The sequence below is a fragment of the Pteronotus mesoamericanus genome, unplaced genomic scaffold (assembly GCF_021234165.1).
Source record: "Pteronotus mesoamericanus isolate MK-2021 breed Mesoamerican mustached bat unplaced genomic scaffold, CSHL_Meso_final contig_2, whole genome shotgun sequence".
In the NCBI taxonomy this organism is placed as follows: domain Eukaryota; kingdom Metazoa; phylum Chordata; class Mammalia; order Chiroptera; family Mormoopidae; genus Pteronotus; species Pteronotus mesoamericanus.
Window position 1 is genome coordinate 1,022,166 of NW_026555084.1, and position 25,345 is coordinate 1,047,510.

General features: G+C 59.8%; 1 protein-coding gene across 1 annotated transcript in view; it reads right to left on the bottom strand.

Moving 5' to 3' along the window:
• Positions 1–2,199: 2,199 nt before the first annotated feature.
• FGF18 (fibroblast growth factor 18) overlaps positions 2,200–25,345 on the bottom strand; it is a 29,289-nt gene continuing 6,143 nt past the window's right edge. The window contains exons 3-5 of the mRNA XM_054567876.1: positions 18,539–18,719; positions 8,776–8,882; positions 2,200–2,503 (exon numbers count right to left, since the gene is read on the bottom strand). Of these exons, the coding sequence (XP_054423851.1) occupies positions 2,237–2,503; positions 8,776–8,882; positions 18,539–18,719 (555 nt within the window). The 3' untranslated portion in view covers positions 2,200–2,236. The remainder of the gene's footprint in view (positions 2,504–8,775; positions 8,883–18,538; positions 18,720–25,345) is intronic.

The following is a 25,345-nucleotide window of genomic DNA, read 5'->3' on the forward strand; positions in this document are numbered from 1 at the left end:
CGTCTGTTCATGTGCCAAATGTGGAAGTCAGGAGTCCCTGCGTCTCACCCAGGGACGTTGGGTCGATGCCGGGGTCGTGTGTGTAAAGTGCCTAGCACGCAGCTGACGCCCCGTAGGTCCTGACCGAGTGGCAGCAACTAGAATCCTGGAGAGCCCAGCATTTGGATACCGGGCCCAGCACTTCCCTAGTCTGTGATTTGCGAAAGCGACTTCACATTTCTGAGTCTCAGTCCCACCTATGAAATTGGGATGACAACAGACAGTCCCTTCTTCACAGACTGTCCTGGGGTCACAATGAGATTGTGCACCTGAAGCTGTAAGGCAATGTGCTGTGACAGGCAGGAGAGGGAGCCACAGACACAGGGGACGGGGAATGGGCGACGGCCCGGGAGGAAGAGAAGAGCTCTCTGGGCAGAGTCAGGACAGAACAAATGGCTGAGCGTGGCCTGAGCCCCGAGGTGGGGGGCAGAGGGCACAGGGCTCAGAGGCAGGCAAGCCCCTCCTCAGTCAGGAACCTTCTACAGAGAAGCCCAGGTCCTGCCCTGCCCCTGTCCCCTCCTTTTCCCATGGGACCTCATGGGGGACTCTCCTGGCCGGTCTGGGCAGGGAGGCAGGAGACAACAGCAGGACCCCACAGGAGGCTCCTTCCCCCCCAGCCAGCCTCCCACCCAGCCACCTCCTCCGCGCCCTGCCTTGCCCTGACGCCCCGAGCAGCCCTAGGAGAGGAGGCCTGGAAGGGCGGGCTCTGGGCATCCGTGCGGCCAGATGGACTCCCCGTGCCCCAGCCAGTGGGGGTCTGAGCAGAGCGCCGCCAGGCCCCCCCGCCTGAACTGCTTTCCACCGCCAGACAGACGAGAGTGCCCGGCAAAAGCCAGAGGGGACTCTACAAATGACTCAGTCGGGAATCCCTAGACTGCAAGTTCCATGAAGCCTGATGGTTTTTCGTCTGTTCGGGTCTTTGATGAATTCCCAGTACCTAAAAGAGTGCCTGGCACTTAGCAAGGGCTTACTAAATAGACATTAAGTGAATCTGTAAATCAATGACTGAAGCAACCAAGCCATGAATGGCTGTAAGTGAACTTCCCTGCGGGCTAGGATGTTTTCTTTTCTTGTGTTGTTTGATAAACCTCCAGTGCCTCGAAGAGAGCTTTAGCACCTAAGAGATGCCAAGTAAATGTGTGTGAGAGTACACGTGTGTGACCATACACCTGAACCCATCATCAAATCAATGCCTCATTGGAATGTCATCTCTGAAGGCTACATTCATAGTGCCTCGAGCATAGCAGGTGTCGAATGAATGAATGAATGAGGGACTGAGTGAATGAGTGAACAAGCAGGGCCCCAGCCCTCAGCGCAAAGACCAAGAAGAACACCACACAAAGGGGCCGCCCTGCCCCTGGTCACCACTCAGTGCCTCCTGGTTTTTTAAATAATTTGTCGATTGTTTTTAATGGTTGAGGCAGTAATACTTGGTTCATGAAACTGCAATATACAGAGAGGTGAAATAAATAGCTTATATATATAATATATATAATATAGCTGGTTTTAAAATATTCCCTTATCATTGGTGTGCTAGGTCACGTGAGTCACGGAAAGTCGATAGCAGCATCCTGCAGGCTGCGAGCAAGGCAGGGTCACCGTGATTGGACGAGGCCGTCTGTCGTCGGAGGTCGAGGCGCCGAGAATTCCGAGGGGCACGCCTTCCCTGCGCGGTGTCTCGGGACAGCTTGCAGCAGACAATAAATAAATGACTGCAAACCAGAGAGCGATTTTTGTTGGAGTTTGGGGCAGGGACAGGAGATTGGGAAAGAGGGGGGAGTTTCTTGGGGGGGTAGGGGTACTACTTTTTTCTGGGTTTTTTTTTTTTTTTTTTTTTTTTTGCTTTTTTCCTTTTGCTTTCAGAACCTTTGGGAAAAAGGACTTTGGTTTCTCAGAGTGTCGTTTTCCTCATTCAAGTCCTCCTCTGGGGACAAGGTTAGAGTTGTCTGTTCTGAGAGAGAGAGAGAGAGACAAGCACCTGTGGTTGACAACAGTTCCTTTGCGTGAGTCTTTGTCATAGGGGGTTTCAAGTCAACAATAAAATCCTTATCGTTCCCCCTCCCCCAAGAGTTTTGGTTCAGTTTTTGTCTTCTTTGAAACACAATGTACAAAAATAGAGCTTCTTCCTTATTTTTCATGTAAAAATATTCCTCTGATGCAGTTCTCTGGGAGTGTGAGTGTGGGCCGGGGCGGCCGCCTAGCCGGGGTGCGTGGGCCGGATCCGCCGGGACCGCTTGGTCACCGTGGTGTACTTGAAGGGTTTCTGCAGCTCCGTCTGCCCCTTGGGGTAGCGCTTCATGAAGTGCACGTCCTGCTGGTTCTCCCGGGTCTTGGGGCCCTTCCTCGGCCGTCCCTTCTTGGTGAAGCCCACGTACCAGCCAGAGTACTTGGCTGACATCAGGGCTGTGTAGTTGTTCTCCAAGACCTTCTCAATGAACACACACTCCTTACTGGTGCCGTCCGGCTGCAGGAGGAGAGAGGAGAAGGAGGTGAGAAGGGACAGGGCAGGTGCGAGCCCGGGCGGGCAGCCACGGCCTGGGGCAGCACAGCAGAGAAGTCCTGGCCCACGCTTTGGCCTCAGCACTTTGACTTCCTGGATCTGTGAAGTGCACTCATTGCATCAGTCCCTGGATTCTTCCCCACCCGCCAACTAGGTAACAGACTCCTGTGATCATTCAGGGACCCAGATCTTCCCCACTCTCCCCGCTGCAGCCAGGAGCTCCTACCTCAACTCTATGAGAACAAGAAACCCAGAGGTAGCCAGCCAATCAAAACATGATTGCCTGTGATTGGTCCAGGGCTGGACACATGACCCAGGCCATCCAATCAGTGTTCCTCAAGACCCTTATAGAAACAATGCCTAAAAAACATAGGCTCGCTTAAACTTGGGGACCACGGTAAGGCTGAGGCAAAGCCGCTTTACCACCATGAGGAGAAATCCTGTTTGACAACAAAGTCAGCATGGAGGACACAAAGCCAAGAGAGGAAAAGCAGCAGAGAAACCAAGCCCTGGTCGCACGCTTTAGCTTCTGGACCAAGCTGAGTCTGAAGCTCCACCTGCCTGACTGTCACATGGGCCGACACTATCTCACGTCCTGTGAACCAGCTCAGATTGTGTTCTGGCATTTGTGACAGACAGGGGTCCTGACCGACGTGCCCAAAACCTGACAGGGAGTCGGCAACTCCACTGCCGCTCAAGCTGCACTGTTATGTTGTTCAGTATAAATTACATTTAATGTGGGATGGGGTGCATTTCAGTGTTTGGTGTGAAGGAGAGTGGGAGCCCCCCCCAAAATAAGAGTGTTAGCATGACCAAACCCCGAAGCCTGTGCCCTCGCCGCAGCGACCTCGGGCTCCCGAGCTGACGTGCGAACTTCCTGGGAGGCTGTGCTGGGCAAGGAGCACCGCCTACATTCAGACTCAGGAGCAGCTGAGTCAACTCCAAGGCTTCTGTGCGTGGCCTCAGATTAGTTCATTCCACTCTCTAAACCTTGGATTCCTTGCCTTACCAAACAGGGACAGTGACCCATGTCATAGAAATCTTGCGAGAGACAATGCTCATAAATGAGCCTGGCGCACAGTAGGAACCTGCTGAATCGATAGTGAAGACCAGGTGGTTCGGAAGGTCTGGCTCCCCTCCTTGGGCCTGCGCTGGACAAAGGTAGTGGGCGGCAGGCCTGGAGTCCCCTCCCCGAGACAGCCGAACAGCCCGATGGGGAAGAGTGGGAAACACACAAAGCTGGAAGGCCTGAATTAGCAGCACTGGAGTTTCCAACCAACATCTCCAAATTTAGGCCGGGCCCACTCCTCGTTACGGACAGATGCCCAGCCAAGTTGGAAGCCCGGCGGTCTGGCTGTGCGTGGAGACTGAGGTGCGAGTTCCAGCCTTTTGTTTGAAGTGGAAAACGGGCTGGAGCTTCCAGGAACGTTCACCTTTGAGTGGAGGGCAAGCTTGGGCTCTGCAAAGTGCTGAACTTTGCAGAAAGGGACAGGCAGGGCAAGAAAACATTCTCTGGAGGACGAGATCTTTCGAGGAGGCGGCAGGGCAGGCAAGGGAAGTGTCTGGGAGACACACGCAAGATCCAGGGGACAGAATGGGTGGGATGAATCGTGAAGGAAGCCAGAGCATACGTGCAAGGGAGTAGAGGGGCATGGGCTCTGGGTACTCCATGGATAATTCTGGAAGCTCCCTATCCAACCTGAGTCCAGGTCCCTTGGCCCATCTCGATGGAACAGTCAAAGCAAATGAAACAAAGCTCATATCATGATGTTTCCCCACCCTGAAATACCTGCATGGACAACGGCTTTCATCCTTCAAGGCTCGTTCAGCAACTACCTCCTCCAGGAAGCCTTCCCTGACTGCTATCTATTGCCCTGGGTATGTCCTCCTCTTCAACATTCCATTCAAGCATCAAGCATTACTGGATTCACATACTCTATCTCCTAGACCCCCTGGGCACTCATCTCTCCTACCTGCCCCCAACAGAGCAATTCCATATCTGCCTGCCTCCTCAACAGCCCAAGAGCATCAGGTGGTACGGACTGCTTCTTAGTTGTTTTCATGGCTCAGCACAGGCCTTAACCCAAGACAGGGGTGCCCAGAGCCTTTGTGGGTGAATGGGTGTGAGTTCTGCTGGGATTGAAATGGTGGGAAGAAAACAGGCCCTGGCTCCTCCTGGACCCCAACTAATGTCCCCCCGACAGTCATGAGCTAGGAGAGACCCCTCCTGGGGATGTTCTGAGACGGGGACAGAGACAGCAGAGGGTTAACATTCTGTGTGTCACCCACTCGGTCTCCCTACTTATTCATTCAGCCTTTATTAATGGCCAACGATAGGCCAGTATGTGCACATCCGTTATTTCATTGAATCCACCTCACTCACCGCGGTGGACTCTACCTGGAAGAAGAACACAGAGTCCAAAGAGGCAGCCGGGCTTATTATCCAAGGTTATGGAGCTTGCAAATGGCAGAGCCAGGCCTTGAACCTGCATTCGCCACTGCGCCTCGCCTCTTTCTCCTTTGTCCAGTTCCAGGCATACCCATAAGGAGAAAGGGGACGGCAGCTTGGGCACCGCCCATCAAAACACCTCGCCTCTGCAGGCCCATACGCCTACATGGGCGTGAAGCAAGCTCCCGAGTGAGCGAGGGTGAGCACAGTGCCTGGCGCACGGGTCGCACGCGTCTGGGTTTACCTGCAGGGCTGGGGGGCTGGGCCTCGGGCTGAAATTCGCAACACCCCAGGTTCAGGAGCCATGGGGGCTACCTATGGTGGTCACAAATTCCCCCCAGAAGCTCAGAAGATAAGATGCCAACACAGTCCGCACCTGGGCTTGACCCTCGCCCCTGCTCCTGATGCCCTCTGCGACCCTGCTGTGGCCTGCTAGGGTTTAAAGACACCTGGGGCTGGGGCCCGGTTCAGGCAAGGCCGACGAGCAGGGTTTAGGGAGCGAGTGACCATCTGAATCCAGAACCTCAATGATCTGGAATTTGTCATCTCCCCCTGTACCCCTTCCCGCCTCCGCCTGTCCAAACCGTGATGCAAAGACTGAATCCTGATGACATCCTCTGGGCCCCTAGAGACAGTTTACTTGAAACTAGAATGACCCTCTGGACATTTTTAGTTACACAGACAAACGTTTCCTTTTTGGCATTAAGGCATTTTGCGATGGGTTTTAGTCACTTACAACCAAAGCAGTCTTCCCAAAGATGCAGGGGTGGGCAGCCCTCTGAACCTGCTGCCCCAAAGAGGACCTCACCAGTGACCACACCAGAGGGCACAGATGAGAAAAACCCATCTGGGCTGAGTCTCCAGAGATGGGGAGAAAACGCCCAGTGCACAGTGCACCACACTCAACGACTATGGCACGAAAGGAAGCAGTACCGCCTGGGCCAGACGGATGTGGGGTCTGGAGAGGAGGGGAGGGGCTTGGGCTGGAGCCCAGAGCCAGGGGTACCTGAAAAGGCTCTGTGGGGGTTCATCGGTGCCCATCGGTGGCCAGGTTGGCTCCCAAGGTCAAGATCGCCCAAGAAAGCTGTCCAAAGGAGCCAGAGCCTAAGCTGAAGCCAAGGGTGCCCAGAGGCGAAGGAGGGACTCAGTGATCTGGTTTCAAAGGGGAAAGGAACTAGCATTGAGCGAGTAAGTGCCTCTGAGTGCCACCATTTTCAATCCCATCTCACAGGTGAGGACACAGAGGCTCTGCGAGGTCAGGGAACCCGGACTCCCTGGCCTGATGTGGGTAATTCTGGCTGGAGGCTAAGAGTCAAGTCTCAGAAAACAGTAACTGTATTTCCATTTCTTGGTGCCCTTGCAGGCTCTGGGGCAGGTAAAGGGAACACAGAGAGAAGGATCCAGACTTGGTCCTGAAGGAGCTCACAGTCTATCAGGGAATGCAGGTCCGAGAACAGGCAGTGACGACCCAGGAGAGCAGACCTGCGGCGGCGCAGGGGCTGTGTGAGGGGCTGGGGCTCCCGGGGGTGGGCGGCTGAGCGGGTCAGAGAAGCGGGCAGGTCCGGAAGGATGGGCCAGGATGCAGGGCAGAGGGACAAGGGAGGGTAGTCCCAGCAGAAGGCCTGGCTTGCACAAAGCCTCCAGGGAGTGGGACTGGCTGGCAGTGCCGTGCGTCTGAGGCCAGGGAGCCTGCAACAGCAACACAGCAAAACAGCAGCAGCCCAAGGGCCCCGGGCTTCCACTGCAGGACCTGAGCGAGTCAGGGGCGCTGGGCTGGGCGGAGGCCAACAAGGGGGCGGGCTCCCAGTGAAGTCTGGACAGGTGGATCTGGGGGGCGCCCTTGGAGCCCCCGGGGCCGGCCCAGAAGACAGAAGCCTGGAGGGGGCTGATGGGGAGCTGCAGCAAGGGGGCGGTCCTCCGCGGACGGCGCTGAGCCTCGCCTTGCCTCCAGCTGAACCGTCCCCAATATTAATGACGGGAGAGAGGGCGAGGGGGCAGGAAATCGGAGCCGGCTCCTGTGGAAGCGGTGACTCAGCGGCCAGCCGGCGGGCGGGCGGAGGGCGGCAGGCGGCGGCGAAGGGCCCGAGGGGACAGGGCTGCTCTTTTGACCCCACAACGGCCCTCCCTGGGGTCAAGATGCCGGGAACCGCGCAGACAGCAGGGAGGGGCGCGCAGGCGCGGGGCACGGCAGGCTGCCCTGCGCCCCTCCTTCCAACAGGGAAAAAAAAAAGAAGAAGAAGAAGGCCGAGAGTACAACTGCGAGCAGGTTGGGCCTGGGAGACGGCCCGGGCCGGGCAGGAGAACAAAGCGCCCGACGCAGGGCCGTGGGGCGGCTGCGCGGCTCAGGAAACGCACGGCCAGGCCAGGGGACCTGCGCCCACCCGCCGCCGCCCCTGCCCCAGACCCCGCGCCGGCCGCCGGTCGGTCGCGGCGAGTGAATCACTAATTGAAACCACTCGTCGTCATCCCCAAGCCGCGCGACACGATTACTATTATTTTGTTTGCTCTTTGAGAGCTGTAGTTGGTGTGGGCAGCGCAGCTGGAATCTTTGCCTTCCCGACTGGGTTGTGCATCCCGCCCAGCTCTAGTGTGGGACCTGGGACAAGTGCCTGGGGCCCGGCCCGACTCGGCTTTCGCATCTGTGGCATGAGGATGGCAGTGGTACCAACCTCCTGGGATTATTCGGGAGCATCTGGCAGAAAGTAGGTGCTCAATTAACGGAGGCCAGTAGTACCATTATTATTAACAATAAGCAACAATACCCGGGTTCTAGTCCCTGGCCTGCTACACTGTCCACACTGTTGCCAGCCACTCGGGTGTGGAGGACAGATAGAGGGATGTGTTGGGAGACTGAGAAAATCAAAGACGTGGCAGGAACCTCCCCCTACCAACAAGGTGCAATAAATGTAAATAACCAGCCAGGGCCTTGCCCCCAAGCAGAAGACGTCACCTTCCTTGGAATCTGGGTCTACTCTCCACCCCACACCCACTCCACCTGTCCAGCAAGTAGAAGCCCGCCCCCCCCGCCCCCGCCGTCATCCCATTATCCAAGTTGGATCGGGAGCGGGAGGGCGGTGAGGAGGGTCCCAGCAGAAGGAAGGGGCGCAGGCGGGATCCAACACAGAGGCACTGCCAGCAACACCTTCCGCTGGAACTCCCACAGGGCGCGAGTGTGTGAGCTTCGCAAACGAGCACACCCAGGAAAAGAGGGGGAACACTGGGATGCGGCATCGGTGGAGGCTCAGAGCCCCTGGCACATGGGTCCACCCGGCCGCACCCCCACCCTGCCCTAATTTGTTACATGCAGCTCTCTTGCCCGTTCCAAAGTAATAAAATCTTCCTGAAATGCTAGAACCGTGAGGCCCAGCGCTGACGAGGCGGCTGGGTTCCGGAGCCTGGCGATTGTTAAAACAACGCCGCGGCCCAGCCCTCCGCCCGGCTGCTTCCCTCTTCCCAGACATCAGGTACACGCAGGCAGCGGGGAGCCCCAGAACCCCCCGGGGCGGGCGTCGCCCCTCCAGACCCGCTACAGTGCCACATCCACAAGGAGAGATCAGGGCCCTGCGTTCTCCCCGAAGTCACAGGCACGGATAACATGGTAAATCGGATAACGGCCTGGCAGGCTGCGCGAGCCGGGCAGAGAAGAAGGGGGCAAAGGGAGGAACTGCAGTGGGAGCCTCGCATGCACACTCCGCGGCCGGTTTCCATTTAGGGCTGCTGCTGCCCGGGGCTCGCAGCTCCAGAGGGGACCCGCCCCAGTTCCCCAGGATCCCAGACCCTCACTCACCTTCCCCACGAGCTTGCCTTTCCGGTTCATGCACAGGTAGAATTCCGTCTCCTTGCCCTTGATCCGGACCTGACTGCCAAAGGTGTCTGTCTCCACTAGGAGCTGGGCTTCGAAAGGCAGAAGCAGAAAAAGACATGCTTTTTTACCATGTCCCTGGACACCCCCGCCCCCTCCCCACACTGTCGCCAAATTAGGCACGGGAGAGGCCTCTGCCAGGTCCCATTGGAGCACCCTGCGTCTCAGGCAGGGAGAGGGAAGCTGTCCCCACCTGTTCCCTACCCCCAGCTTCTCTGGACTCCGCTTGGGACCCAGCTGGCTCCAGCCAGAGAGAAGTTCTGTCCCTGTGGCTAAACACCAGGGGGTCTCCCCCTCCCTCCATGACCCACCTTCCCCTGCCCCTCAACTCCATTCCCCAGAGCAGAGCAGAGAGCCATACAAATAACCCCACAGAATCAGCCGTCTCCGGAATAAGGACCCAGACAAATGCACGTGAGTTCTCACGTGCACACACACACACTCACACATGCACACGGACACACATGCCCTTTGCCTTGGGGGACACATCAGAGGCTCTGTCCCCTCCTGCCTCCACCCCTTTGTCACGGGAAGGCCCCGGGAGGGCACGTTCACTTCCTCAGTCCAGGTCACGAGGCTGAAAAGTAACTAACTCCCTGGAGCCCGGGAGTCCCACTCGGGAGCCAGTACCCCCTGTCCTGGGTAGGAGACCCTCTGCTACCATCTGTGCTCGACAGGACAGGGGTGTCCGGGCCCCTCCCTGTGCCCCTGCCGGTCCACGTTTTCTCCCCAGCAGCGTCCTGTGCGACTCTGGTAGGCCACGCACACTCTCCAGGTCCTCTCTCCTCTCCGGCCCTGAACCCCCACACCTGGTCCCCACCCCCGCGCCCCCTCCCTTGCCTTCTCTGCCCACGACCCTTCCGTTCTCACCCTCCCGTCCCTGACCCTTTGCTTCCTAGCACCTGCCCCTCCCTCCCCTGCAGAATTTTAATTTCGGTGACAAGGGACGGGCTTCTCCATAACAAAAATCATAGCCCTAAATATGGTATCCTTGGAGCCACAAAGAGCGGAGCTCAGCGCCCTTAAAATACACTAGGTATGATTTTAATTAAAAAAAATTAAAAATATATACCCTGGTGCCCTGCTGTGAAAATTAAAACCATCTGGAATGCAGAATTTCCAATAATTAATCTAGCCCTCCTTTGACACCACTACTAATTAAAATATGATACCCCACCTTTCCACGGAAAAAAAAGAAGAATTTACATAAAATTTAAAGATCTAACAAGAATTTAGTAATTCTAGAAACAAGGGGCAAGCACATTCTTCCCCCCACCTTCCCCCATCCCTAGTAAACACTGAGTCAGGAACGTTAGCCGATGCTGCGACAGAGGGGACGGGCGCTCCATCCTCCCTGCTCCCCTTAACGCAGACACCCTGGACCTCTCTGTGGCAGCTCGGACCCTGGGGACCCAGGTCCAAATGTCCCAGCAGCCCCGGGAGTTGCTCCCTGCTTCCACTCCCTGCTTCTGCTCCCGGCTGGAGGTCAGGGGAGGTGAGAGCGCTAGAGCGCACAGACCTGGGCCTGAATCCCCGGCCAACTGTACGGCCCTGGGCCTCAGTTTCCCCTCCAGTAAAATGGGGGAAACCCTCCCTGGTCTGCGGGTTAGTATGAGGATTACGCAGAATGATGCTGGGAGGGGCCCGCGCCTGTTCTCAGGGGCGGGGGTGGGGAAACTCCGTACCTGTTGTTCAAGTTTCCTAACTGCAAAACAAAACTGTTCTCCCAGAAGAGAAAAAAGATACATGCCAGAAACAATCAGATGTCTGTGTAAAAGGCCAGAGGTGGAGCAGGACTTGCGTCCGAGGCCTGGGTGCCCCCGACTGAACTTCCGCAGTGCCCTCTGGGCTTGCGGGCGCCCCGCATATCAGAGAGGGCCTTGGACTGGGACTTAGGGGTCTGATTCCGTTTCTGGTGTTGGCCCTGCTGGGCTGTGTGACCTTTACCCCTCACTGTGAGCTCCGGTTTCCTTACCTACGCAAGGGGGGCTCCACCCTATTCCGATTCTCGCTGAGACTGGGGGCAGGGTCTAGGACGGGGTAGGGATGTGACCGCTGTAAGATGAGGCCACAGGGCTGGGGCCCAGGCGACCCCACGTGACTCCCAGGGGGTAACAGCTCCTACTACACGCCCGATCTGGCTCCCATGGGAGCCCGCTGAAGTCACACATCCCCACACGCTGGAGCGTCTTTGTCCCCATTTTACAGTGTAGGAAACTGGGGTTCAGAGAAGCAAGCCAGCAGGAAGGGCTGACATCAGGTCTGCCGGCCTCTTTCTGCGGGGGCCTGAGCTCCAGGGGAGGACCCCCGGCTCCGGAAGGGAGACGTGGCTCAAAGCACAGCCCACCACCGCCCAGCAGCCACAGCCCACCACAGGGAGCGTCCAAAGGGCCTGGGGCTGGGGCCGGACTGCACCCCGCCCACCAGCCTGGCCGCCCACGCCCCAGCGTGGGGAGGGTCTGCGCCGGCGCCGCGCCAGGGGAGCCAGAAGTCTGTTCCCCCCCGACCGCAGCAAGCCACGGAGTGACCTAGACTCCACTCAGCGCATGACATAATGAGGAGGGAGCTGGGCCAGAATTATGTAAAGTCTTTGGGGAGTAATAGCAGCAGCAGTTCTCAGAAAGAGAGAAAGATCGAGAGAGAGAGAGAGAGAGAGAGAGAGAGAGAGAGAGAGAGAGAGAGAGACCGACCACACCCGCCCAGGCCAGGTTTCCCCCAGAGCCTGCCTCCTCCTCAGCATCACACCACTCTGCACCCCACTCCATAATCCAAGGCCCAAGCCCCCAAGACGCGTCTGGGCCCTAGACGCCTCCTCTCTGCCCAGGTCTGCTGCTCTCAGGCCCGCACCAGCCAGGCGCGAGGAGGCGATGACATTATCTCACTCCGCTCCTCATCAGACCTCCTCACCGCCCTGGCGGCCCCTCTAGTTTTCACAGTTCAACAGCCTCCCCGCGCCCCCCCGCCCCCTGCCACTCCTGCCCCTCACCAGTCTCCCCGAGACGTCAGTCAGAGAGATCCTTGCTGAAAGCCTCCTCGGGGCTCTGACCCACTGGAAATCCAGCCACTTCACGGGGGCCCATGAGGGGCACGTGTTCTGGGGCCCGCTGACCACCGCCAGCCCCTGCCCCGCCCACAGCCCGCCCGCCAACGGCCTCCTTGCGGCTGCTCTCCGACACACCCCGCACACTCGCACCCCAGGGCCTTTGCACTTGCTCTTCCCTCTCGCTGGCTATTGCTTTGCCCAGAGCTTCCCCTAGTGGCTTCTCATCTCTTAGGTCGCCACTCAAATGTCACCTTCTTAGAGAGGCCCTCCCCGGCCATGCTGTCCAATGTCACACCAGCCTCCCCCTCCAGCACGACCCACCCTCCTCCTGCTCCGTAGTCCTCAGAGCTCTTCTCCCAATTGTCTTACTTGCTGTCTTTTTAGTATCTGTCTCTACTTACTGGAAGGTAAGGCCCAGGCGGGCAGGGTCCACCCCGTCTTATCCGCCGCTGTGATTTCCTGCTCTGACCCACCCCGGGCTCACAGGACGTGACCAACGAGGGCATTTTACTCAATGTATATATGACCCTGTGGGGGGCGTGTGAGGAACACCAAAGGAAATGAGAGGCGGGGAGGTGCGGAGACTCGGCGAAGGCACACAGCTGGTCAGCGCAGGGCCGCGGCTCGACCCCAGCGTCTGATTCCGCAGCCCCGGCCCTCCGCCGCTCAGCTCCCCGCCGGTGCCGTCACTCCTGCCCCGCCAGGCTCGGAGCTCCCGCCCACCCATCCCCAGCCTCAGGTTACTGTCCCCTATTCTGACTTGCGGTGCAACAGAGGGAAAGACCCTGTCCCTCTCTGGGCCGGACTAGGTGACCTGCAAGGCCTCGTTCAGTTCGGCTCCTCTAGGAAGCCTCAGTAACTCACATGTGTCTAGAACCATGACGTGCCGGGCACAGTTCTAACCACCTTCCATGCCTTAACCTCGCTCGATCCTTACAACAATGTATGAGGTTTGGATGGTTATTATCATCCCTGTTTTACAGGTCAGGAAACTGAGTCCCAAGATCACCCAGCGATGGAGGGAGCTCAAACCCAGGCAGGACTCCAACCCAGGCAGACGAACCCAGAAGTCTTGGCCTTGGCTTGTCGATGCCCGCTCACCTCCCTCCTGCCCTATGCTGTCCCTTCCCTGGGGGCGGGGTGAGGGACCGAAAGCCAGCAGCGGGCAGGGATGGTCTCCGCTTTGACCTCCCTCGCAGAGGGCAGAGTCTACGGGCAGAGCAGCGCATAGGGCTGCCGCCAGGCCTATCCCTCCCAGCTGCACTTGCAAATGCCCTTGAGGGAGGAGGGATCCCCTAGGGTCACTGGAAGATGGGAGACTCTTAGGAGCACCCAAGGCCCAAACCACAGCCAGAGAGGCAGAAGTGGCTTCATATCTGGTCAAGGGAAGAAAAAAGCTACATGAACTCGAGGGGGCGTGAGTACAGGATTAGGGGGCCCACCGGCCCCTGAGAGGAACGTCTGCAGAGCCTGCCTCACCGGGCTCAGCCCCGAGCAGGGGCCTGGCACCTGCCTCTGGCTGGGAGCCAGGAGCTCCAAGGACCCGGAGGGGAAAGCAGGAAAGGAAAAAGGGAGCGGAAGAAAAAAGACCTGGCAAGAAAGCCCTTTCTATAAAAAACACATGCTCTCATCCCCTCCTGCGCCCCCGCCCCCTGCCCATTTCTCTTAAATAGATGGTGTAACAATGATCATTTTGAAAAATAACAGCTAATCCTTATCTGAGCACTCACCCTCTGCCAGGCACTGTGCTTGGGCTCTGACTGCGCCATAGCTCACTAGCTCCTTCCTCACCACAGCCCTATGGGGCCGGCACCATTGTGCCCATTTTACAGACGGAAGAACTGAGACACTGAGCAGTTAAGTGGCTTGCTGGAGTCACACAGTAGGGCCGGGATCTGGACACGGGCAGAGTAACTCCAGAGCTAGTCTGAGACAGAGTCCAAGGCAGGAAGAACGGACAGGCACACAGCCAGCCTGCGATGGCACAGAGAAGTGACACTGGGTTGCTGACCGATTGACTGACCGGCTGGTTCCGCTGAGCCTCTAGCAGGGCCTCGCAGGGGGTGGTCTTGGGCCTCACGTCGAAGGCTTTGGTTTGCAGGGTAGGAAACAGCAGAGAAAGACCCAGAGAAGCCACCGGAGAACCGGAGGGATGAATACAAAGGAGACACAGGAGACAAGATCCGGAGAGGGGAGCAGGGAGCACAAAGCTGGAGAATGGGTTTTTTCCCGCCCCCACGCGCCACGCCCCAGGCAAACCCCCCAAGACCTGCCCGGTGAGCACACCGGGGAGCCAGGAGCCAGGGAGAGGCGGGGCAGAGCCCACGGCCCGTGGGCCCTGCACAGGGCGGCCGGCAGCTGGCGGCCGGGGCCACTCCAACGCTGACAGTGCTGCTGGCCACTCTCCAGACAGTGTCCTCCAGCGAGGAAACGTCCTTGCCACAAAGACAAAGGATGTCACACCGAACCAGTACTCCCTCCCTGCCTGGTGCAGGTGGACCAGGTCCAGAGGAAGGGGGAGACGGGGATAGGGGAGAAGGAACCCTTCCGTCGTGCGCGCCTGCGCACACGTGCTAGGGCCTTTCTCCCAAGGTGCCGCGGTTCTCCTTCTGAAGTCCCTGAGGAGGTCGGCAGGCCACGTGGGCCCGCCGGGAAGGAGGAGGGAAAGAATCAATAGGATTGATCCAGAGCTATATTTAATCCTCACTGTCGCTCTGGTGCGGCCGTTTCAGCTGTGCAGTCCGCGAGGTGTGGGTGGTCGCGCCTCTGGGGACAGAATTTGTGGGACATGAGCTCAGAGGGCAGGGGTTTAGGCTGAGCCATACGTACCCCCTCCCAGCTGGGGGAGCCTCTGGGGGAAGCTGAGTCTGTTGCACAGCAAGAGGCTGACTGGTGAGGGGGGTGAAGGGAAGACCTACTGTGTGCTGGGCGCATGCCCAGGGGGAGTGACACCCTCAGCACTCCCAGGGGCACACAGGTGTCACCCATGCACTTGCTGGCTCAGGCACACACTGGGCACCTGCTTATGGCTGGCTCTGTGCCCGGGACCCCGCAGCCAACAAAACAGACAAAAGCCCTACCCTCAGGAGCCTGCATTATAATGAGAGAGGTGGCGAGTGACTGACTAAACATACAACAGAATGTCAGGCAGCGATAAGTGCTAGGAAGAGACGCATGCCCACCAGGGCTCAGAGGCGGGAACTCTGTGATAAGGCGACGATGGAGCAGAAGCCGTGAGGATATCTGGGAGAAGAGCACTCACAGGCCGAGGGGACAGCCAGCGCCAAGGCCCTTAGCTGGGAGCAGGCTTGGCGGGGAGCCCAGCGCTGGAGCGGCCATCACGAGCCAGGCCACCCAGACCTGGATTTCACATGGGAGCAGTGGTGTGGTCTCACCTCGGGACTGCTGTGTCGAGAATGGACTACGGGGGTCAGGCTCAGAGAGTGGGGGTCCCTGCTGCCTCAGCCACACCCACCAGCCCACAGGACCTTGCTCCGTGCTCCAACTGTTCTCCCACAGGGACCAGAAGGAGGGTGGTGGGGACTAGAGCGCCCCCTCACTCTCGTCTCCTGCTCAGCGAAAGCTGGGCACACCCACGTAGCTCCCCACAGAGCCGCACACACCAACCCAACGCCTGGTGATGCTCTGAGCTGCCCCACAGCTATTTTATTCATTCATCCAGCAGCCCTGGGGGCATCTCTGTACTGGACGTGGGGACATGCACAGGGTTGTTGCTTTCAAGGAGCTCACATTCCTGGAGGGACAGGGGAGCAGGGCGCTCAGGAGGGCTGCCCAGTGGGGCAGCTGACTCCCCGCGACCTTGAGGAGTGGGCACAGAGCTGGCATCACTGGCGAACGTGTGACGGCCTCCAGGAGGCCCAAGACCCTCACCGCGCACCCCGTACCCTGCGCCCCGGCCCCGTTAATCGTTGGGAAGGGCCCAAGCAGGGTTGCACGGGACTTAGGGACCGAGGCTCTTCCTACAGAGTCAGCCCTGAGGAAGGAGCCAGGGGCTCTGGCCCAGGAGCTCCCTGAGGGCTGGGACCAGGTGTGGGGATACTCAGCCCTGTATCCCCAACGCTCAGTAACTCTGTGCCAAGTGAGTGGGGTACCCCAGGGCGCACTGGCAGGAGACCAGACCACACCCAATATGAGGTCCGAAGACCCTTCCTGCCCATAGAGTCCAGTGCCTCAAGAGACCGTGGAATCTGAGATCAGGAATTCCCAGTTCCAGGTGTTAATAGGGACTCTGCCTATACTTGGCATTTGCTGCAGTTCCCAGACTGCACCCTAACCGTGTAAGGACGCGAGGCTCAGCTGGCATCCTTCGCTCAACTGGATCGAGCCCTGAGAAGGCGGGAGCAAGTTCCTGGACTATCCTGGGTCCCCTGACCAAGGGCTACTGGCTGCCCCTCCCCCGGAGGCGGGGCCGGCCCCTAACACAGCCCTGACCACATAAATCACCCTCCCAATAATATTTGTATTGATTATCTACATTGGAAGCCTCAATTGGCTCCATTGTTTCACTTCCTCTCCCGGGGTTCACAGATGGGGTCCTGTCCCCTCATCTGCGTTTCTAATGCGACTGTAGATGGAGCAGCCTCCGCGCCAGCAAGGCCCCACGCTGCCCTGGGTGCTGGAGGCTTGAGGGAGTAAAAAACATATTCCTGAAGAGATATTATTAAATCTAGAGTTTGCAGAGCTGGAGGAGAAGCCAGGATGGGCTGGTCCCTGGATACTCAGAGTGCAGACCCTCAGGATCACCTGGGCGCTGGCGGGAGATGCAGAGCTCAGGCCAGCCCGGAACCAATGAGGCAACGTCAGCATTTTAACGAGAGCCCCCTGTGATTTCCATGCAGGTTCACGTGTAAGAAGCGCCGCTCTAGTCCAACCCTCGTCTTGTCTGGCAGGGACACTGAGACCCAGAGAGGGCAAAGGCTTGCCTGAGGTCAGACAGCAGGTGAGATTCCCCGAGTCTCCAGTTTAGGCCCAGGAAACGGGACGGCAAGTGGCTTCCAGAGTGCGGAGCCCGCCCTTGGCCGGGCCCCTCTCCCTCCCGAGTTCCCGCCTCCTGTCTCAGGGCCTGGACAGATGGTTCAGACCAGAGTCTGACCCCCCTGTACTCTCCCAGCCTGGAGGGGCCAGCAAGAGCTCCGGGGACTCCCCAGGAGGGCACCTCCTCCCGCCCGGGCAAGCCAGCTGCCCCTTCCCTGGCAGCAACTGGACAGCAGATCCCAGGGAAAAGCGCCACCTGGGTCTGCCCAGCACAGCCAGACATTGGAGGGGGGGCACGGAGCCACGGAGGCCCCAGAGAGGCGGCCAGCAGAGGGCCTGGGAGAGGTGGGGACCAGGGCCCAGAGCTGTGGTCCAGGGAAGGAGGCAGAAAAGACAGAGATGCTGGGGAGGGGGGAGCCCGGGAGAGGGCCAGAAACAAAGAGGGGGAGCGATGAGAGCCAGGAAGGAGGGCGAAGGACCCCTGAGACAGAGAGAGAGGCCCGATGAGAGGAGAAGCAGCCGGGCTGAGGAAGGCAGGCGGGAAAGAGGGAGGACGGGGAAGGGGGCAGAGGAGGGCGATGGGGCAGGGAGAAGGCGGGAGGCAGCTGGCCCCGAGCCGGGAGCCCGGGCGGCCCAGCCCTGCCCAGCCCGGGCGGCCCAGCCCCCCGTGCCGGTGCAGCTGCCACACGTGGGCCCTACCATGAGGTCAGTCCTGCCCTGGGGCTGAGGGAAAATAAATGGTGTCCAAGATAAAAGGTCCAAGAAATTATTTGTCTTGTTGTCACGTCCTGACTGCAATGGGCAGGGGCCGGCGGGGCACCATCCCAGAAAAAAGCGGGGGCTGGCGGGCCCCAGGCGCGCACACGGGACCCGGCCCCAAGCCTCAGCCACCCGCGGCCCCAGCCCCCGATCTCCCTGGCCTAACAGCTCCCAGGACCTGGCCTGGGAAGGCAGGAATGGGGGGAGCATGGTGGGTACTGCTCAGCGTCTACCCCCAAATCCCCCCTCGGCTCTGGAAGGCGGAGTCCTGCCCGGTTCGCTCCTGGCTGAGGGTCTCTGTGGGCCGGGGGCTTTGGCAGAGAGGCCAGTCGGGGTGTCTCACGCCTCCCAGCCCCATGTGCAGAGGCAGGTGGTGGTTCCCAAACACCCAATTCCAGGGTCAAGGCCAGGTCAAGAGGACAGTGGCCCAAAGTGCTGTCCCCATGTCTCACAGGTACACGAGCTCAAGCTCACACACAGGTACCCACACAAAGACACACATAAAGACACTCACACGCCAGGCTGAGTCTCACAAAACGTTGTCCCGGGGCTCCCGCCCCTCTGAGCCTCTGAACCCGGGGCTGGTGGACCAATGCCATGGCGCGCGGCCACCTGCTTTAGGCCATCCCCGAGCAGCCACTGATAGCCAGAAAACTGCCACTTAAGGGGCATTTACCAGTCAAAGCACTTTTTAGTCACCTCTTCGGTTAGTGCGCGCAACAAGGCTCTCCGGACGCATCCCTGTATCCCCATTTCACAGATGAGGAAACTGAGGCCCAGGAAGGCTCAGCGTCAGGTGCAAGATCACACAGGCAGAGCTGGGACTTGAACCCGAGGTCTCTGAGTCTGGGAAGTATGTGCATGGTGGGGAAGGAAGGGGTGGGCACCTACCATACTTGTCCCCATCCTCGCCACGGGCACTGATCCTGCGGCCCAGGACCTGGATGTGCTTCCCGCTGGTCCGGCTGTAGAGCTGGTACAGCCGCAGCTGCTTACGGCTCACATCGTCCCGAGCCCGCGTCTGGTTCTCCACGTGGATGCGGAAGTCCACGTTCTCCTCGGCCACCAGCACCTGGGGAGGGAGAGGCGGGAGCAACGGTGAGCCCCATGGAAATCCTGGGTCCCCTGCGTGCCAGGGCCCCTTCTACACCAGCTCTGGGCCAGGGCTCCGCACACACTCGTAGCTGCCCCATTACCACCCCCATTTTGCAGAGGAGGCAGCTGAGGCTCGCTCAGAGAGGTGAGGCAAGTTGCCCGGGGCGGCCCAGCCAGGGAGCGGCAAAGGTAGGAATCAGTCCCCGTCTGTTTGAAACAAAGCTCGCTCTTTTTCCACCACAGCCCCAAATCAGAGCAAGCAGTGTGGGGCAGAGGTTCCTCTCGTGATCTCGGGCACACAATTTGTTCCGTCTCAAATCCCTTCCCAGCGAAACGGTAGAGCAGAGCCCTTGCTCTGGCTGCATCCCAGGGTGGCTGTGAGACTAAAGTGACCGAGGGGGCAGAAGAGTCCCCGAATCGATATAGAGGTGGGAGAGGGTAGGGAGCATCAGCTGCTCTTCAGGTCCTCGGCGGGGAGCGGGGAGGCCTGGCAAGTGTCATCCTGGGAAAGGATGGGCCAGAGCTCGCAGTCACGTCTCTCCCAGACCTGGTGCTAAGGGGGTCCTGGCCCCTCCCGTGGGGTCCTCATGCTCCTCCAGCCCCCCAAGCATTTGCCCACACACTGGCTCCTCCTGAAGCAGCCTCTCCTCTGCATCTTCGTCCAAACGCCCTGCATCCCTACGGCTTTAGTTCATGTCCGACCGCCTCTCCAGAGCCCGCCTCTGGCTACGCCCACACTGGCGCCTCCAGTCTCCCTTCTCCGAGCCTGGCCCCTCACCTGCCTCCAGCTTCCACTCCTGCCCACTGGCTGTCTCTCCTCCAGCAAACCCAATCACCTCTGTGGCCCTGCCCGCACACTCTCCGGGGCTCCCGTCACGCCTGGACGGCAGAGCCCCCACCACGGCCTCCACGCGCTGCAGGATGAGCCCTGCCAGCTCTCCACCTTCATCTCCTGCCACGCCCCCGCCCCTCACACTGGCTGCCTCATCAGGCCTCTGAGCATTTGAGACACCGAATGCGCACCTGCCCCAGGGCCTTTGCACGCGCTCCTCCAGCTGCTGATGCTCTCTCCCAAGTTTTTCCATTCCGGCTCCTCTACTTCCCCTGGGACTCTGCTCGGCTGTCCCATCCCGAGGCAAGCCTTTCTTGACTGCTTTCTGAGGCAGGCCACTGTCCATCCCTCGGCCATGCCTTGTTTTTCTTTCTAACACTTTCAACCAGACCTAACGTCTTGATCTGGTTTTTGTCTGTCTCCTCCTGACTAGGCTGGCAGCACCAGGAACTCTGGAGCTGCCTCTCCGTCGTCTGCTGCTGCATCCCCAGCACAGCTCTAACTCAAACCGTCGTCGAATGAATGCAGAAAGAAATGAACAAATGAACACTGAAAGGGCCTGGAGTCCTGTCACTCCATTTAACATTAAATAAGGCTTTTCTAAGCCCTGCTAATTATATGCCTGTCCCACCTCTTCTTAACCACAAAGCTGAACGATTCTTCAAGCCCAGACAGACAGTGTTCTAGGTTTATTCTCCGTACCCACAGGTCTGGCACAATGCCAGGCACACAGGACCTCAGTCCCACAAAAGCATGGCCCGCTCGGCCCTGGCAGAGCTCTTGGGAGCCTGGCTGCCCCTGTCTCACCCCTGGGCTGTGGGCTGCCAAGGCCAAGAACCATGTTTCCCTCATGGCCACGCGCACTCGCAGTCGAGGGGCTCTGTCCCCAGCTGACCTGCACGGAATCCTCCCGCCCCAGCCTGGACCCCGCGGGCACCTCAGCTGGGCCTCATGATTCGCCCTTCACCACCATCCTTGGTGGAGGTGGGGGGAAGCACTGGCCTGTATTACAGCTGAGGAAACTGAGGCTCCGAAGCAGAGCTGACAAGGTCACGGAGACAGCAACGGCAGCCCCACCTTGCTGGACCCCGCCTGCCCCACCTGCCCCGCCTGCCCCACCAGGGCCAGCCGGAGCTGGTTCAAAACCCAGGGCACACCACTCCCTAGCGAAGGGACCCTAGGTAACTCCCTAACCTCGCTGGGCCTCGGTTTCCTCGCCTCTGAAACAAGGATGAGGACAACGGCACCCGCCTCTGGGCGCCAGGGTTACAAACAGGAGGTCGCAGCACAGCGCCTGGGGAGAAGTAAGGGCTCAGCAGCGGAAGGCGGCCCTGGGAGAGGCCCCCAGGGAAGCCCTGCAAACAGAAGCCTCTTGGGGACACAAGCAAATCACTGCCCCTGTCCCTACAGACAAGGCCCTTCCGAGGCAAAGATGACAATTTAGGAAAATGTTATTGCTTTTGATCGTCTGGGACCCACGGGACATGGGAATGCTTATCAGATCCATTTAACAGATATGGAAACTGAGGCTCAGAAAGGCGAGTCAGTTGCTCTGAGTCACACAGCCTGGAGACAGGGAGCCATGCCACAGCCGGTGCACTGAGCGTGCACACCCTTCCCTTCTGCCAGCCCCGTAGCTGGCCCCCCACCACCATGCACAGCCACGTTCGGACCCAACCACTCCACACCTTGGTGCTCAGGGAGGGAAGAACCCTGGGGGCATGCGGCCTGAAGACCCCCCCATCCAAGGCCTTCAACCTCCCCGGAATGAGTTCCCATGGAGGCCTGGCCCTGGCCCTGGCCCCGCCCCCAGGGGCCGGTCTCCAGCCTCCCTCCCTGTCCTCCAACTCTCCTCCTGCTCACAGGAGACCTTATCGACCAGAGGTCAAACCAATCTCCTCACCCCAGGCCCCTGAGGGGAGCAGCCCTGCCCCAGAAGCTGGCCTCCCATTAACAATTTTCTCCTGGCGCACTGGACGGAGGCGGCGCGGCGCCCCGGGGTCAGGAGGGGCCGTCCGGTGTCCGGCCCCAGGATGTGGGAGGAGACATCCATCTTGCCCAGCTTCCACCATTTAAGTCCCCCTCTGTCCCATCAACCCCGAGGGAGGTGGCAGAATGGCCTCTGACACGGAAACAGAGTCTGTCCCCCTGACAAGGCAGGAGGCCTCTGGGCTTCCCAGGGAAGACTTCCGGGGGCTCCAGACCTTCGCTCAGGCCCGGGGCTCTGCCCAGGGCACCCTGCCCTGCCTGCCCACCCGGCACGTGTCCTCAGATGCCTGGTCTGGAAGCCGTTCCTGCCCTGCCCTACCCCACCCCAGTCTGGCTTAGGGCCTGGGACACTGCAGCGTATTGTCCCAGCCTCCAGCATGCCTGCCTCGCTCCACATCTCTGGCTCTGCCATCCCACTAACGTTTGCTCAGCCACGGTGGCAGGGACAAGGGCGACCTGGTGGCCAGGATCAGCCCCACCGCTTCCTACCCAGACAAGCGGAGCACCCAACGCAGGGGCGACAGAGGGGTGTTTTTCAAAGCTGTCAGCCGCTGTCCCGGGCACTCCGCATGGCAGCCTTTCGGTACGGCACCTCGTCTAATTCCTTCAGCCACCCAGGGAGGCGCGCCCAGGGAGAGCTGGCGCACAGGGCGGACCCCCGAGGCGGCTCTCGAGCCCAGGGCACTCCCAGGGCCGCCTGCAGGGCTCACACAAAGTGCCGACTCAGGACCCTTCTCTCCCCCTGTCCTGCTGCTAAGGGTGGGGGCTCTCTTCCGGGCCTTCTAGAACAGTCAGCGCTGCTGTCTGCTGACACCCCTCCAGGTGTCAGGTCATGGAGCGGGGGCTGGAAATATCGACTCCCCGGTCCAGGAACTGCTCAGGGGCAACGAGAGCCCCACAGATACCACTCTCCCGCCAGCCCTGCCCCCGAGCCCCTCAGGGACATGGTGCTGAGTGGGACAGGGCTGCCCCCTCCACCTGCAGTCTCACCCTTGTCGGCGCAGCTCTACAACAAACTGGGGGGTGGGGTGCTGTTCCGCTGCCCACGCTCTGCCCGCCTCCCCATGACCCACAGCACAGCGTCCCCAGGTGGGAACAATCTTCACGATCTGGCCCTGCCCGCCTTCCAAGCCTCCTCCCTGAGGCTCCTGATCGGAACCTTCTGTGGGGTGGAAAGAGGCTGGGGTGAGCCCCTAGCCCAGGGCCAGCTTTCGGACACCGACCCGGGTCCCCGTCCCATGGCCGCATGGCCGCACCCGAGCTCCCTGAGGGTCTCAGCCTCACTCACCCACTCCTGGCTCTGAAGGTACCTTTGGGGGCTTCCTGTTTCTTCCCAGGCCACAGCCCCATGTCCCACAGGCATGTGCCACATCACACATCACCTACATACACACATGACACAAACACACACACCACACACTCCAACAACCTGTATGGACCTCAGGTGCTTCCTGACCCCACCCCCTGCCAATCACCACCTTCTTTGATTCCTGTGACCTTCAGCATTCTCAGCAGCAGAAGAGGAATTGTTTATAATATTTATGTCAGAAAAATATCATACTAGTAGCAATAGTCGTGACCTTTTCCCTCTTCTTTTGCATGGTTTTCTGAACAGCCACGACTTCACCGCTTATTGAACACATCGTCTGTGTGAAGAACCACGTTAGGTCAGTGATCCTACGGAATCCCCAGAGCGGCCCGAAGACTTGGTGTGATTATTGTCCCCATTTTACAGATGAAGTAACTGAGGCTCAGAGGAGTTACATCACTTGTCCAAAGTCAGAGCTGGTGAGAAAAGGAATCGCGACTCACGTCCAGCTCCCTGTCTGTCTGGCCTAGAAGCCAAGCTCTCCACCACCTCCCCCTTGCCGCCTTGCATCTCTTCCATCTCCTCTCCTCCCTGTGGCTCCTTCCCCCTATTCAGGGCAGCAGTTGGTTCTGGCCACCAGCCATCGTGGGCGGGGCCTGGGGCTGGAGGCCTTGAGCTCACTCCCCCACCCGAGAGCAGAGGATGGGGTCAGGCTGCCCCCTCCCGCCCAGGTGCCCATCCCTGAGCCCTCATACGAGCCATGCCCCTGTCTCCAGGCAGGCTGCCCAGAAAGGGAGGGTCTCCCTGGTCCCAGGAGGGGCAGCCCACAGACTTCCGGCCACATTCCACCACCGCCAGCCTCCCCCGGTGGCGGCAGCAGCAGCAGCCAGCGGGGCCAAGGCTTTGTCCTGGTTCGGGATTCGAACCTGAGACCTGCACCCCACACTCCGGAAGTGGGCCCTGATAGAGTCAGCCCCGTTCTCCACCCCGAAATGCAGCTCCCCAAACTTCCTCGAGAGCAAGCGGCCTGGACGCAGGCCCGGGCGTGGCTGCCAGCCCCCGGGGCTCCACGGACTGTTATTATCGTGGAGCGCGAGACCGAGGCTGGCTCCCACTTCGTGGGCGCTCGCGCCGTGCCAGGCCCGCGCTAAGCACTTCCCAGGCACTGTCTCCTTCCTCCTCACACGAACTGGGCAGGTCTGACGACTACCATCCCCCCGGACAAAGGGAGACACAGAGGCCGGGGGGACTGGCCCAAGTCTTACAGAAAGCGACAGAGCCAAGACTGGAACCCATGGCTGGCTCGCGAGCCCACGGATTTCCCCCAGCTAGCGCCCCTGGACAGAAAGAAGAGGAGGCAGGCCAGGCCCACCCCTGAATCGGAGCTTGGCTCTGATCAGCGCCCCCACCCACTGCTCAGCCCCAGGCTTCTCCCCTCTCTCCTGTTACACTCCCCACGCCCAACCCAGCCAGGACCTTCCCCGCCCCCAGCCTCTCCATTAAGCTCCCAGGGCTATCAATGTATTGATTGGCAGGGCTGAGCCATCAGGATGGGGGTGGGGGCTGCTGCCACCCAAGGCGGCTGACCAGAACTCCCTCTCCCCATACATCAGCCTTCTCCGAACAGATCATCAATATGGGTGCCGCTGGCGGGCAGCCTGGAGCCAGCCTTCGGGAGGGAGCGGGACACCTAAAGACCCATGCTCCTGCCTTTCTTCCCTTTCCCCTCCCCCCCCTTTTCAATTCCCTCTCCCTCAGCGCCCTTGGGTCAGGAGGCAGGCCCACCTACAAGGTAATAAACAAGCCCCTGACGTCGTCGGTGATCAACGCCCACTCTGGCTTTTTACTTCACCCCCGTTCCTGAACTTGATGCTCCAGACACCCCAAGTGGCGTGGACTCCCCTGAGCACATCAGGACATTCCCTGCTCTGCGTGCAGAGGTTCTGGGAGCCCGCAACAGCTGCCTGACACTCTCTCGCTCTCTCTCTCTCTCTCTCTCACACACACACACACACACACACACACACACGCACACACGCACACAGACACGCACACACGGAGGCTTCTCGTCTTTCAAGATTCAAACAGGGCACCATCTCTGGCCAGACCCTCTCGCCCCAGCATCTGGTTGCAGGGCCCTGTGTCAGACTAGCACGGCACCCGCGAGGCCCTGTCCCCCGGCACAGGTCCTCCAGGTTACTCTCAAGTCCCCTAGGGCAGGGACAGGTCCTGAACCTCCTGCTCCACACACCTGGTACCCTGGGAGCGCTCTGTGTGGATGCCCAGCCCCAAGAGGAGCTGATGCCCTCCGCCCTCCGCTCCGGCACTGACCTGACCCCCCCACCCCTGCCCCGACCCCGCGTGCCGGGCCTGCGCCAGGTGCTGCAGGGCCCAAGGATGCGGCCGGCCTCCCCTGACGTCCGGGAACCGGGAGCTGGCGGACAAGCAGGCCTCCGGGAACCCCCGAGTCCCA